Genomic DNA, 11,869 nt, shown 5'->3' with positions numbered 1-11,869 from the left:
ATTCTCTCTCTGCATTCTTCTCTCTGCTCTGACTGCCGGTGTGATGTGACTAGCCGCTTCCTGCCCTGACACTCAAAAAATGAGTTGAAACAAGCCCCTTATCCCCTAAGTTGCTTTTTTGTCCAGGGATTTTATCATAGCATCAGAAACGAAACTAGAACAGAATATGAAAATATTTTTATTGTGGCTTTTAAAAACAACGACAACAACAAAAACCAATCTATTTTGTGCCTTTTGGCCCCTTCTCCATCTAAGTATGGTTGGCTGTAAGGTCAAGAAAGAAGGACAGCGATGAGAGGTCAGGTGGGTAGACAGAAGGCAGGGTACCAGAGAAGAAACCGGAGTCTCTGAACACCAGGGAAATGGAGTGCGTGTTCTTTGGTGACTGAGTCCTTGGTCTGTCTTGTAGCCAGAGACAGGGAAGACAAAGGTTACTCGGTCCAGTAGAATGGGCTCTGTGGGGGGGCTGGAGAGATGGCTCAGAGGTTAAGAGCACTGACTGCTCTTCCAGGGGTCCTGAGTTCAATTCCCAGCAACCACATGGTGGCTCACAACCATCTATAATTCAATCTGGTGCCCTCTTCTGGCATGCAGGCAAAACACTGCATGTGATAAATAAATCTTAAAAAAAGAAAAAGAAAAAGAAAAGAAAAAAAATGGATGTTGTGACAGAATTAGAAGCCCAGCTTCTGAGTTTGCAGGCCTGTCAACCTCTCTGGGATTTGGCATCCTGGTCTGTGAAATGGAGGAATGAGGGACTTGGGGAAAGGATTAACTGAGAAATATTTTGATAACTGCAAAGTGCCGTAGAAATGTCGGTCACGGTTACAGAGGCGATGGAATTGATTGGCATTCTAAATTTATTATAATAAACACAGATATAAATTTGTTATACTGTAGTCAAGTTCCCCAAGCTTCCCCTTTGCCCTGTGGCTCTAGTTGGAAGAGCTGATGCTTAGGTACATCGCAACCCAAATGCGAACCACGCGACTGTATCCACAAGGCTGGGAGTCAGGGTTAGAGACATATTCTTCATATACCTGCATGTATATACATTTATAGGTATTTTTTTAAAATCCTCTCTCCACACACTGCAAAATATCAATCTAGAAAGTCAAATACCCAAGCAACACTCTTAAAGTGCTGTCAAAGTCCCTTGGTTACTGGAGAGTCAAACCAACTCCATCAGGATCACATGAGGCCCTGGGACAGTGTGCTTTCTAGTTCTTTCCGCCAGGCTTAACAAATGAAAAAAACTGGCTAGACCTGCATGCGTCCTTCTTTGTCTCTTTTTCTTGGCCCATCTTCAGGGTGACTTTCTTGACTCCAACCTTCAATGAACAAAAAGGACAAATACATAAAATTTATCACTACAGTTAGGGCCCCAAATGGCCTATGCATTTTAAAAAAGATTTATTTTTAACCATGCCTGCGTGCGTGCGTGCTTGCGTGCATGTGTGCGTGCGTGCGTGCGTGCATGCGTGTGTGTGTGTGTGTGTGTGTGTGTGTGTACATGCGCACATGCATGCATGCGGAGGCGTCTGAAGAGTCCAGAGGCAGCGATTGCCCCTGGGGCTGGAGTTACAGGCATTTGTAGCTGTCTGACATGGGTGCTGGGAATCAAGTTCCAGTCCTCAACTGACGAGCCTTCAGTTCCAGAGCCCTGTGTGGCTTGCTTGTGAAATATGTACGCATGCAGATATGAACGAGGGCGTGCAATGGTTGGTCATCGCCACGCCCCCCCCCAAAGGTAAAGCCTTGTGCTTGGACGTATACTTGCAGCGTGAGGGCTGCTTTCCTCCCTCTTCAGTTTACAACGTGTGTCTGAAAATGGGATGTGTGACAGGAGCTGCTCCTGGGTGGAGTTTCCTACTCCTTGGGGGCGGGGTTTCTCCAGCTGAGCTGCCACAGCACTGAAGGTGCCCCGTGGCTCTGATGGTTTGGCAAGAGAACATGACAGAGTCTTCAGGAGGTCCTCCCTCCTTTCTGGTCCTTCTCATTCCCTCTGCTTCCAGGTCACAGCTAGGCTTTTTGGATGATGATGACCCCAAGGATTAGGGTTTGTGGACCTGGCTTGTCATTCGCTTGCTTCCTGTCACATGACTGGGAAGAGGTCTGCAGAGTGATGGGGTGGTGAAGTGGACTGTGTGTGTGTGTGTGTGTGTGTGTGTGTGTGTGAGAGCGAGAGAGAGAGAGAGAGAGAGAGAGAGAGAGAGAGAGAGAGAGAGAGAGAGAGAGAGAGAGAGAACAGCATCCAGTCCTCTCCTTTGGTTTTTTACAGGACATCCATCTCTGCTTCTGTCTACCCATCTCCCTTTGTGGGTAGGTGAGCACAGTTCCAGAAGCCCTCTTGCACACAGCCCTCTGTGTTCTGTAGATACCTGGGCCGTTTGAGTGCCTATCTAACAGGGTGCATGCTTCCCGCTGTCTCCTACCCATATTTGACTCCAGACATGGGTATACACCTACACCCAAGGCAAGGAGGAGCTGGTTGATACAGTGAGTTTCAGCTGCCACCATAAGACACTCCCCTTCCCCCCACCACATCCTCTGTCAGACGAAGACCAGGCTATGGGGCATGTCTTCCTCAGAGACTTGTGGAGTCCTCCTGGGAATGTTTATTATTTTTTTTAATTACATCTTATTTATTTGGGTGTGCATGGATGCATGTACATGTGTGTGCATGTGTTTATACATACGTGCATATGTGTGCATGCCATGTATATAGTCAGGTCATGAGGCTTGGTATCAAATGCCAGGTCATGTGGAGGTGTCTCCCCAGTCTCTGGAAACACCTTAACAGGAACACTCTCTCTTGATCTCTTTTTGCTTAGGACAGCTTTGAAATTAGCCTCAGAAGGCCCAGACCAGTGACAGATGGGAGTCTTAAGTGTTTGTTTTAAATAATTGCATTATTTTTTGGGTGTGAGTGTTTTGCTTGTGAGGATGTATGTGCCCCTCATGCATGCCTGATGCCCGGCTAAGGTCAGAAGAAGATGCTGGGTGCCCTGGAATGGGAGTTACAGATGACCCTGAGCCACCGTGTGGTGCTGAGAATTGGACCCAAACGTTCCGCGAGAGCAACAGGTGCTCTTCACCACGGAGTCAACTCGCCAGCCCCTTGTTTCGTCTTTCAAAGACAGGATCTTATGTAGTCCAGGTTGGCCTTGAAATTGTGAGATAGCCTAGGCTAGCCTTGAATTCCTGATCCTCCTGCTCGAACCTCCTAGGGATTGTGGACATGTTCTACCTCCCAAGCCCAGCCCTTGAAGGTGTTGTGAAAACCAGAATTCAGAAACTGTTCAGGGGAGAAAAGCCTGTACAGCAGGCCACTCAGACACTACTGACCTAACACCCAGGGAGGTACAGCAGGCCACACAGCCGCTGTTGACCTGACACCCAGGGAGGAAGAAAGCAGACAGCAACCAAGATCCTCTTCCCTCGGCAAGGTCTTTCCTTCATGCTTCTTTCACTGGAGTTTCCAATAAAACTGTCCCCAAATGTCGCTGCCCCCAACTTCTTGCGGTACCCGAGCCAGAAAGATGCTTATTAAAAATACAGACCCAGGTCCAGGTGGTGCCACCCCCATGTCTGCCAAGAGCAGAGAAAGAAGAGACTTTTTTGGTATCTATTGGACTTTGACAAGGGAAAGAGCAGCGGAAGGCAGATGCTTCCAGCGGCCTGGGTAGAGGAGGTAGCTGCCGGCTTTGGATTGGCTGATGCAAGCAGGAAGGGGTGGAGCCCTGGCAGAGCCCAGCCTGAGATGGGCTCCAGACAGCCCGCACCCAGTGTTCCCTTTGACATCTTTGCGGTCACAGACTACACCCTAAGGGACAGAACCCAGTCTGCAACAGTGCTGCCCAGGTAGAAATTGTACACTGGATTGGCTTTTCCTGGCAAACCGCAAGACCCAAGCCTTTCCCAAGCAGCTACAGGTGTCTTAGCCATCTCACACACCTCTGTGGCCTCACACTGGGTGGGACCCCGTGAAAGAGACCCTGGAGCAGCCGGGCGTTGGTGGTGCACGCCTTTAATCCCAGCACTAGGGAGGCAGAGGCAGGCGGATCTCTGTGAGTTCGAGGCCGGGCTGGACCGACAGCCTCCAAAACAATACAGAGAAACCCTGTCTCGTAAAACCAAAAAAAAAAAAAAAAAAAAAAAAAAGACCCTGGAGCTCTGCCCACTGACCTTTGCCTTTCCAGCACTTTGATCAAAGTAGTTATTAGCCCTTGTATTTGCTTAACAACAACAAAAATAGTTCAAAGGCTAAGCCAGAAAGACAAGGATTTTTATGAGTGTTCTGGTCTGGTTCCTTTCAGTCATTATTATCCCTTGCTGACATTGTGGATGTCTTTCCCTAAGCCCTCTTAAATACATGAAAATGTTATGTATGTTATTCATGTATGCATATATGTATTGTGCATGTGCACACATGTATATATACATGCCAGTGCTAAGGAAATTTGTATTTTAGATCTTTAGATCAGGGATGCCCAACCCGTGAAGGTGCATGCATTGTGACTGTGTTTGGTGTATGAAGTATGTGATTTATACATAGAAGATTCATGTCTGCCCCCTTCCTGGTGGCATTGCCCCTTTGGGGATGCACGATTGACCTCCACACCTGCACTAACCTGCCACATCTCAGGCTCTCAGCTCATGTCTGTCACAGGATGGGACCTGGTGGTTCAAGCCTCCTGTCCCATGCTCAAAAGTAGCCCAGCCTAGGCAATCAGCAAGTGTCTAGGAAATGTTTGGGAACATAGAAAACTAGAAACATGCCTACTTTGGCATACAGCCCACAAACAATGCCAAAAGACTGTTGGCTGCAAGGGAGAGAAAACCAGCCTATGGCATTTTGGAGGGCAGAAGACAAAGGCCATGGGGCCCTGACAAGTGGAGGCACTTCTGAAGCTACTAGGAGGGACCTATGAGTGGGGAAGCCCGGAAGAGCCTTGCCAGGTCCTGCCTCTTTCCAGGAGGAGGTCATGCTGACTCCATCTCCCTCAGGATTCCAGGCGTGCTAGGAAGGGGACCCAGCACAAATTTGCAAGAAGCAAAGCTCTCTGCACCATTGAGTCCTAGACCACAAACCTTGAGGTGACGCCTTCATGACTGGGAAGTGAGGTCACGGTACTCCTAGCAGAAGTACACGTTGTCCCTTTCTCTGCAGTCCAGAGGACACCTGCCATTCCCGGGTCTCCTGATCAGAGAAGCATGGTATCCTGCCACATCTGGATCCCCTAGACATCTTTGTCTGTTACATCCTCAGGCAGTTCTCAGATAACACCTAGCTGAGTCTCTCCCATGTTTATGGATGAATGAAAAGCCTGCCCTTTATAGCAGGCAAAGGTCTCAGATCTAAGGGACCCCCAGAACACTCTCTGTCCTCCCAACATCTACCTCTGTCTAGTTTTGGGATAAAGATATTGAAGAAGGGACTTTTGATCTCTAAGTGTCCCTTATGGCTAGGTGGTGGTGGCGCATGCAGAGGCAGGCGGATCTCTGTGAGTTCGAGACCAACCTGTTCTACAGGGCAAGTTCTAGGACAGCCAGTGTTGTCACACCGAGAAACCCTGTCTTGAAAAAAAACCAAAAGTCCCTTATGACCAAGCATGCTGGCATATGCCTCTATACTAGGATACAGAGTCAGGCCAGGTATACACAGTGAGCTCTAGGCCAGCCAAAGTTACACAGTGAGACCCTGTCTAAAAAACAAAAAAGTTCTACCTGGTGTTGGTGGCACATGCCTTTAATCCCAGAACTTGGGAGGCAGAAGCAGGCGGATCTCTGTGAGTTCAAGGCCATAGAGATCCACCTAGTCTACAGAGAGAGTTCCTGGACAACCTCCACAACAATACAGAGAAACCCTGCCTTAAAAAAAAAAAAGAAAAAAAGTTCCTTATATAGAATATGTTTTTTCCAATGTTAACTTTGATGGTTTAGAATAATGTAGCCTTTCAGGGACCCAAGGTACAAGAGACAGAAATTATGGGGACACGAGGTCTAAGGCAGCTAGTTCACCAGTGGAGACACGAGTTAGCCCTTATTATAAAGGATACTGACCTAGAGTAGTCTTCTCATGCATAGACATTTAATGTAAAAGCAGCTAGAAGTCTGAGTGTATCTGACCCATGCTTTCCCCAGACACTGCCTAGACTCTCACATAAAATCAACTCTATTAAAGCAAGAGAAGCCTGTGGTCCTGCACCCCTGTCAGCTAGACTTCAACCTTATCAACTGTAATCCTGCCATTTGCCTCTTAGGGACTAAACAGTGATAAGACAGGCAATTCAAACGCCACCCAAATCCTCCATATGCCTGTCATAAAACAGGGAGAGCCTTGACTCTCTCCTGAGGAGCCCACACCTACACTTGGGTATGTCTGATCTAACCCTTGGGCTTAAGCCTATATGAAAATATCTGGAATAAAATCTAAAATCTCCAATTCAGCGTTACAAACTGGCCCCGCCCTGAAATGTCTTTCATCACCGATGCTCTGAAACCCGTCTTAGCCTGAGTTGAGGTCCCTGAAGCTCAAGAGAGCTCCTCAGGCTGTTGAGGGTGACTCTTTCTCTCTGTCTCTCTCTCTCTGTCTCTGTCTCTGTCTCTTTGTCTCTGTGTGTGTGTGTCTATGTGTGTGTGTCTATGTATGTGTGTGTGTGTGTGTGTGTGTGTGTGTGTGTGTGTACACGTGTGTGTGTTTGAGCACTAGGAAGACCAGGCAGTGTTGGGGAGGTGTGCTATGCCTCCATCTGTACCCCTGAAATGCCAACAGATTTATCTCCCTTTTTCATGTATTAAGGAAGTGCATCTCACCCCAGGCTTCCAGAAGTTTGCCTCTGCTTTCAGCAAGGCAGAGTGCAGATTGAGGCAATTCCAGGAATGGCTGGATCGCAACTGCGATGGTTCAGTATATTTAAAATGTCATAGTCTTGAGTCTTATCTCTTTAAAAAAAAGAGTATTTTAGGCAGCGTTCTCTCGGAATTTGAGAGAAATGCTTATCCAAACTGCGGTAAGTTTACAGCCTGGAACACCCATATGTCCCACCTGCATTGGGTTCCACGGAGGACTCCTCAGCCTCTGAGCCTCAGACCCGTCCTCTGTGGGCTAGGTTAGCCCCTGCCCCAGAGGTGAGTGAGATGTGGTGCTGATACCAAAAGCTAGCCATTTCCTGTCTTCCTGGCTCACCTGGAGACTTGAGTTCTGCATCTTGTTCTTGGCCATCTCTACAAACACGCGTCCCTTTAATGCAGAAAGGATAGATAGCGACAGCATTTAGTTTAGAGTCACACCGCCTTTTACGTCAAAGAGGAGTGCGTTCTCCTCTATTTCAAGAGGCTGTTCATTCCGGATGTTGGGCCCACTTTGTGTGTGGGGGGAGCAGGAAGTGACACATTGACTTGCAGTAGGCAGGTGCTGCCTTAGGGATACGAGGGCTCCTGCATAGCCGCTTAGGGGTCTCTGCTTAGATTATAACTAGGAGACCACCAGCTGAACACAGACCCTTCTCAGGGGACAAAGCTGCTTCTGCTGGGATGGAGGGCTCTGGGCTCCACCCAGCGCAGGTATAAGGAGACACAGGGATACCCTGCTCTCTGGGGATCGCCTGTTGGGAAGTCACTGTTACCCGTGTCTGGCAGGCTGTTTGGATGCAGAAGTGTTGGCCCTGGGGTCTTCCAGACTTGACCTTAGGGGTAATTCCCAGGAGAGACCCTTCAGGGGTTCAGGAGTATCAGGGTGAGGGAGTGAGCCGGGGCCTCCCGTTCAGTTGTCAACAAGTAAACCCGAGAGGCTGTTAGGGAGAGGGAGCTCCCAGAGAGTTCTCAACACCAGAGAGTTCTCAACACCAGTGGGTCACAAAGACCAATGCCTTCAGAGCTCCGGATGGAAGACAAGGAAGGGAGATTGGGTGAGCTAGGAACCAGGATCCTGGGTCCTGCCTAAGGTGGCAGATGGACTGTGGGTCTTGTGTTCTTGTCCCACATGTTTCTCAGAGAGAAATCCAGCCTATCGTGATATTACTTAAAAAAACCCCAAAACGCCCGAAACCACCAAAGCCTCAAAGCAAAAAGCATCCGGCAAGCAGCTGAAGCACACCTGTAGACAGCTGTTGGTAACAGCCTCTTCTGAGCCTCCCAGCTTTACACCAAGCTGGTGTGCAGTCAACGCCCCCGGGTGGACTGCCAGAGAAAACGGTGCCTAAGTTCATTCAGACTTCATAAGGAAAGCTCATCTCTATGAAAACATATCTCCATTCAGTGTTTGGGGACATGCTTAGACTAAATTACTAGTTGTTGTTTATCTGAATTCAAAAGGCAGAGGGTGTGGCCCTGTAGTCGAGCTTGTTCCCCAGGCAAGGGGCCCCAGGTTCTGTCCCCAACACTGCATGGAGAACACAATCCCCCATGAAATGCAGCCATGACTGGGGCCCTATTTTACTTTCCCCTCCTACTCTGGCAACCCAACCCCATGTCCCCATGGAGGATGGGAGTGGGGCTGTCTCCAGGGACAGGGAGAATGAATGCTTGTCAGTCTCTTCCATCCTCTCAAAACAGCTGTCCCTGAACTCTTTGAGGGCTGGATTTAGCTGACAGTTGCCCTCTGGGTGTTTTGCATTTGGAAGGCCTTGAGCTTGCAGCTGTTCAGAATTTATCACGTTGGGGCTGGAGAGATGGCTGTGAGGAGCGGTTGCTACTCTCCGGAGGACTTGAGTTTGCCTCCCAGGGTCCACACTGGAGGCTTAGGACCAACTGCCTGTAACGCCAACCCCAAGATATCACATGCCTTCTGGCCTCCAAGGGCAATTGCACACACACACACACACACACACACACACACACACACACACACACACACACACGGCACAAACCTGGTTTAGAGGCCTAGGCTTGGACAATGACCACCATTCAGAGTCTGTCATATTATAAAGCAGCAATTTAAAACCAACCTTCTCTCTTTCCTTCCCTCCCTCCCTCCCTCCTTCCTCCCTCCCCTTTTTTTAAAAAAGTACTTGGGGGAGCCCAGGGCTTGTTACATGCTAGGCAAGGGTTCTAGCACTGACCTGTTGGTCGTTCATGTGCCTTCCTCTTTGTTTTCTACTCTTTCAGCAGCAGAACCCTTTACCCAACCCAAGTCTTGTAGCATATTAAATATATGCAGTAAAGCTACTTTGGCTAATGTGGGCTTGGGGGTGTCAAGAGTCATCCCTACAAATGGGACCCAAGGATGCTGAGGGACCATAGCTCACTGCTCCCGAATCCATCTGTGAATGAAGGCCAGCTGGCAGATAGCCGAGCCCTGAAAGGGCAGAGCCCGGGCGCCGGACTCTCGGGGCGTGAGGACATCGAGAGCTGCTCTCAGGTGTGACTCAGTGGACACCAAGGCTGCACTTAGGGATGTGGCACATCATGTCACAGGAGCCCCCGCAGCCCCGGGGAATACGCTGGATGGTCCTTGGTTCTGAGGACGCTGGGAACAGCCCATGTACTGTATTTGGCGATCAATGTGAACTGGGGACCAAGTTGGTTGGATCTCCATTTCCTGGCCGCCAGGAAGCCTAGAGTAAGTGTGAGAGCTGATGCGGGTGTGAGGGCTGCTATAGTCAGGGGCTTCCATCGTCATTCCAGGTCCTACGTCATGCCCCCCTATCCTTCATCCTCAGGATGGAGGTCCTGGATACCCATTCTCTCTCCTCTTCTTTTCTCATGAATTTGTTTTCAAATCCCCAAGCCATTTCGTGTCCAAGGTGTTTTGTCCCATCAGCTAAAAGCACACGGGTTTCCTACACCTTGGGACCCTGAATTAGACACTTTTGCCCTGTCTCCTAGGTCCTTTGTCCAAAGTGCCAGTGGGCAGTGGGCAGGATGAGGCTGGGAGGGAGGATGGGGAGGGGTGCCAGTGTCCCTGGGCAGTGCGGGCTGCTGGTCATGGCTGTAGGGTTCTCACCCTTGCAAGGACCGGCTTTGCACGTGGCTGCCTGATCTCGCCTCTCCGTACCTGCCTCTCATTGTCTTTGAAGGGACAGCTGCAGGATGTGTTTCTTTGCTCTTGGTCCTCTACCCGGTCCTGAGCGAAAATACGAGGTGGGGGGAGAGCAATTAGTCCGTTCTGTTCCTACCTGGGGCATACCTGTGAGGGCTTCTGGGAGATGCTCTGGTTCACCCGCCAGCGCTCTCAGAAGAGGCACGCGGGAGGGTGGAACCCGTCCCCTTTAGCACTGTTTTCCCACCCATACTCTGCACCACTCACCTCCAGTTTCTTTTTCCACCTTCTATCCTCGTGGCTCTCAATCCATCCCCCAAACACTGTATCTACTGACTTCTTTAATTTTTTTTTCATTACATCTGCTTATTTATTTAGTGCCTGTGTCATGAGCTCACATTGGAGGTTAGAGAGCAACTCAAGAGACTGTGCTCGCCTTCCGCTTTATGGGGCCTGGGAATCGAACTTATGTAACTAAGCTTGGCAGCAAGTGCCTTTACCTAACAAGCCAGTCTCACCTGACCGACATCAATTGGTTTCTACTCCTTGGCCACGGTGGGACAGAGGCAAAGAGGATCTAGACAATCTCAGAAAGCAGTGAATTAACCAGAATAAGGATGATGGCGGTGGCAAAAGCCATCACTGGACATCCTACTCGCTCAGGCTCTATACCCATGCTCTGCCTGAATTGAACCCTGTGGGCCATGCCCTGTTTATATTCACACCCTGAAGACAAGGAATCTAAGGTAATTCCGTGGGAGGGGCTGGGGGACTGGAGGCGGCTTTGGCCTAGCTGAAACCACTCCTGAAAGCAGTGTCCAAGCCCCCTGGGCTGGGATTTAACAGGCTGGAGCCTGGAAAGGAGCGAAATTTCTCCCCTTGCCAGAGTAGCCACTGATAGCAGCTGTTCTCACACTTGCAGCCTGGAGGAAGCCCAGGAAAGGGCTCCCAGGCTTCTCAGAGGGCAGCTCCCGAGTGTTTAAAAGCTTTCTATTGAGAATTCCCATCTGAGCCATTCACGGAAAGTATCTGCTCTTTTTTGGCTGAGGCCCCAGCTGCATTCACCAATAGAAAAGACCGCTTTACAAAAGGCTGCTGGCTCCAGGGGAGCAGGAAAAGCCTCAGGGTTTGCCGGGCTCTCAGCTGTGGGGCAGGGAGGGGGGCAGGACCAGCCCCACCATCTAGAGTTGCCTTTCTTTCCCTATAGGACTGAGTTTTCTGGGGTGCTGCTGGCATTCTGCCACGAACCCCTCCCCACTATCCTGCAAATTGGTCCTGTTTGCCACTGCCGTTGTTGAGAAGCCAGAGACATGGCACGGTCACCTACTCGTCACTAGGTCTCAGAGGTGGGGGCAGACCCTATTGTTTGACTCCAAAGCTGACCTCTTAATTCTGAGATGGGTACTTTATCTGGGAATGCGGGAACTGGACAGGGCAGCACAGCCCGGGCATTGTCACAGTCCCATTGTCCCACAGAGGAGGCTCTGAGGTTCCAGGCTGTGTGTGTGGGTGTGTGTCTGGCACCATGGCTTTCTTAGTGTCTGATCACACTAGTGTACAGACAGTAAAGCCCCCTCGGAAAGACAAGTGGTGGATGTTCTCCCTCGTGTGTGCTTCCTAGGTTTTCTATAGACACAGATCATAAAACAGAGTAGGAGGGAAAAGGTCTAGGGGACCAAAGGGGCTCGTGGGGTTGAGCAAAGGGAGCATAGGAGAGAGTGAGCGTGTGTTCGTAATGTATAGTATATATGTGCACGAGAGTGTCCTCGAGTAACCCAGTGCCACGTGCAAGGCCTATATATCAATGAGAAGTCAAGAAAAGAAAAAAAAGAGTGTTAGTTTGGAGGTGCAGCTTTTGATTCTGCGAAGTTCTGTATTGTGAAG

At 49.7% G+C, this 11,869-nt stretch overlaps 1 protein-coding gene across 6 annotated transcripts in view; it reads right to left on the bottom strand.

Moving 5' to 3' along the window:
* Window positions 1-162: 162 nt before the first annotated feature.
* Window positions 163-11,869, bottom strand: part of Fhad1 (forkhead associated phosphopeptide binding domain 1) — a 114,945-nt gene continuing 103,238 nt past the window's right edge. For 2 of the 6 annotated variants that reach the window (XM_040757481.1, XM_040757484.1), the window contains 3 exons: window positions 9,950-10,069; window positions 7,193-7,246; window positions 163-1,331 (listed from right to left, as the gene is read on the bottom strand). In XM_040757481.1, coding sequence (XP_040613415.1) covers window positions 1,221-1,331; window positions 7,193-7,246; window positions 9,950-10,069 — 285 coding nt within the window. In that variant the 3' untranslated portion in view covers window positions 163-1,220. The remainder of the gene's footprint in view (window positions 1,332-7,192; window positions 7,247-9,949; window positions 10,070-11,869) is intronic. The other 4 variants (XM_040757482.1, XM_040757483.1, XM_040757485.1 and 1 more) reach the window with 4 other exon arrangements.

The sequence above is a fragment of the Mesocricetus auratus genome, unplaced genomic scaffold, assembly GCF_017639785.1.
Source record: "Mesocricetus auratus isolate SY011 unplaced genomic scaffold, BCM_Maur_2.0 Super-Scaffold_100014, whole genome shotgun sequence".
In the NCBI taxonomy this organism is placed as follows: Eukaryota; Metazoa; Chordata; class Mammalia; order Rodentia; family Cricetidae; genus Mesocricetus; species Mesocricetus auratus.
This window is presented reverse-complemented; position numbering and strand designations above follow the sequence as displayed.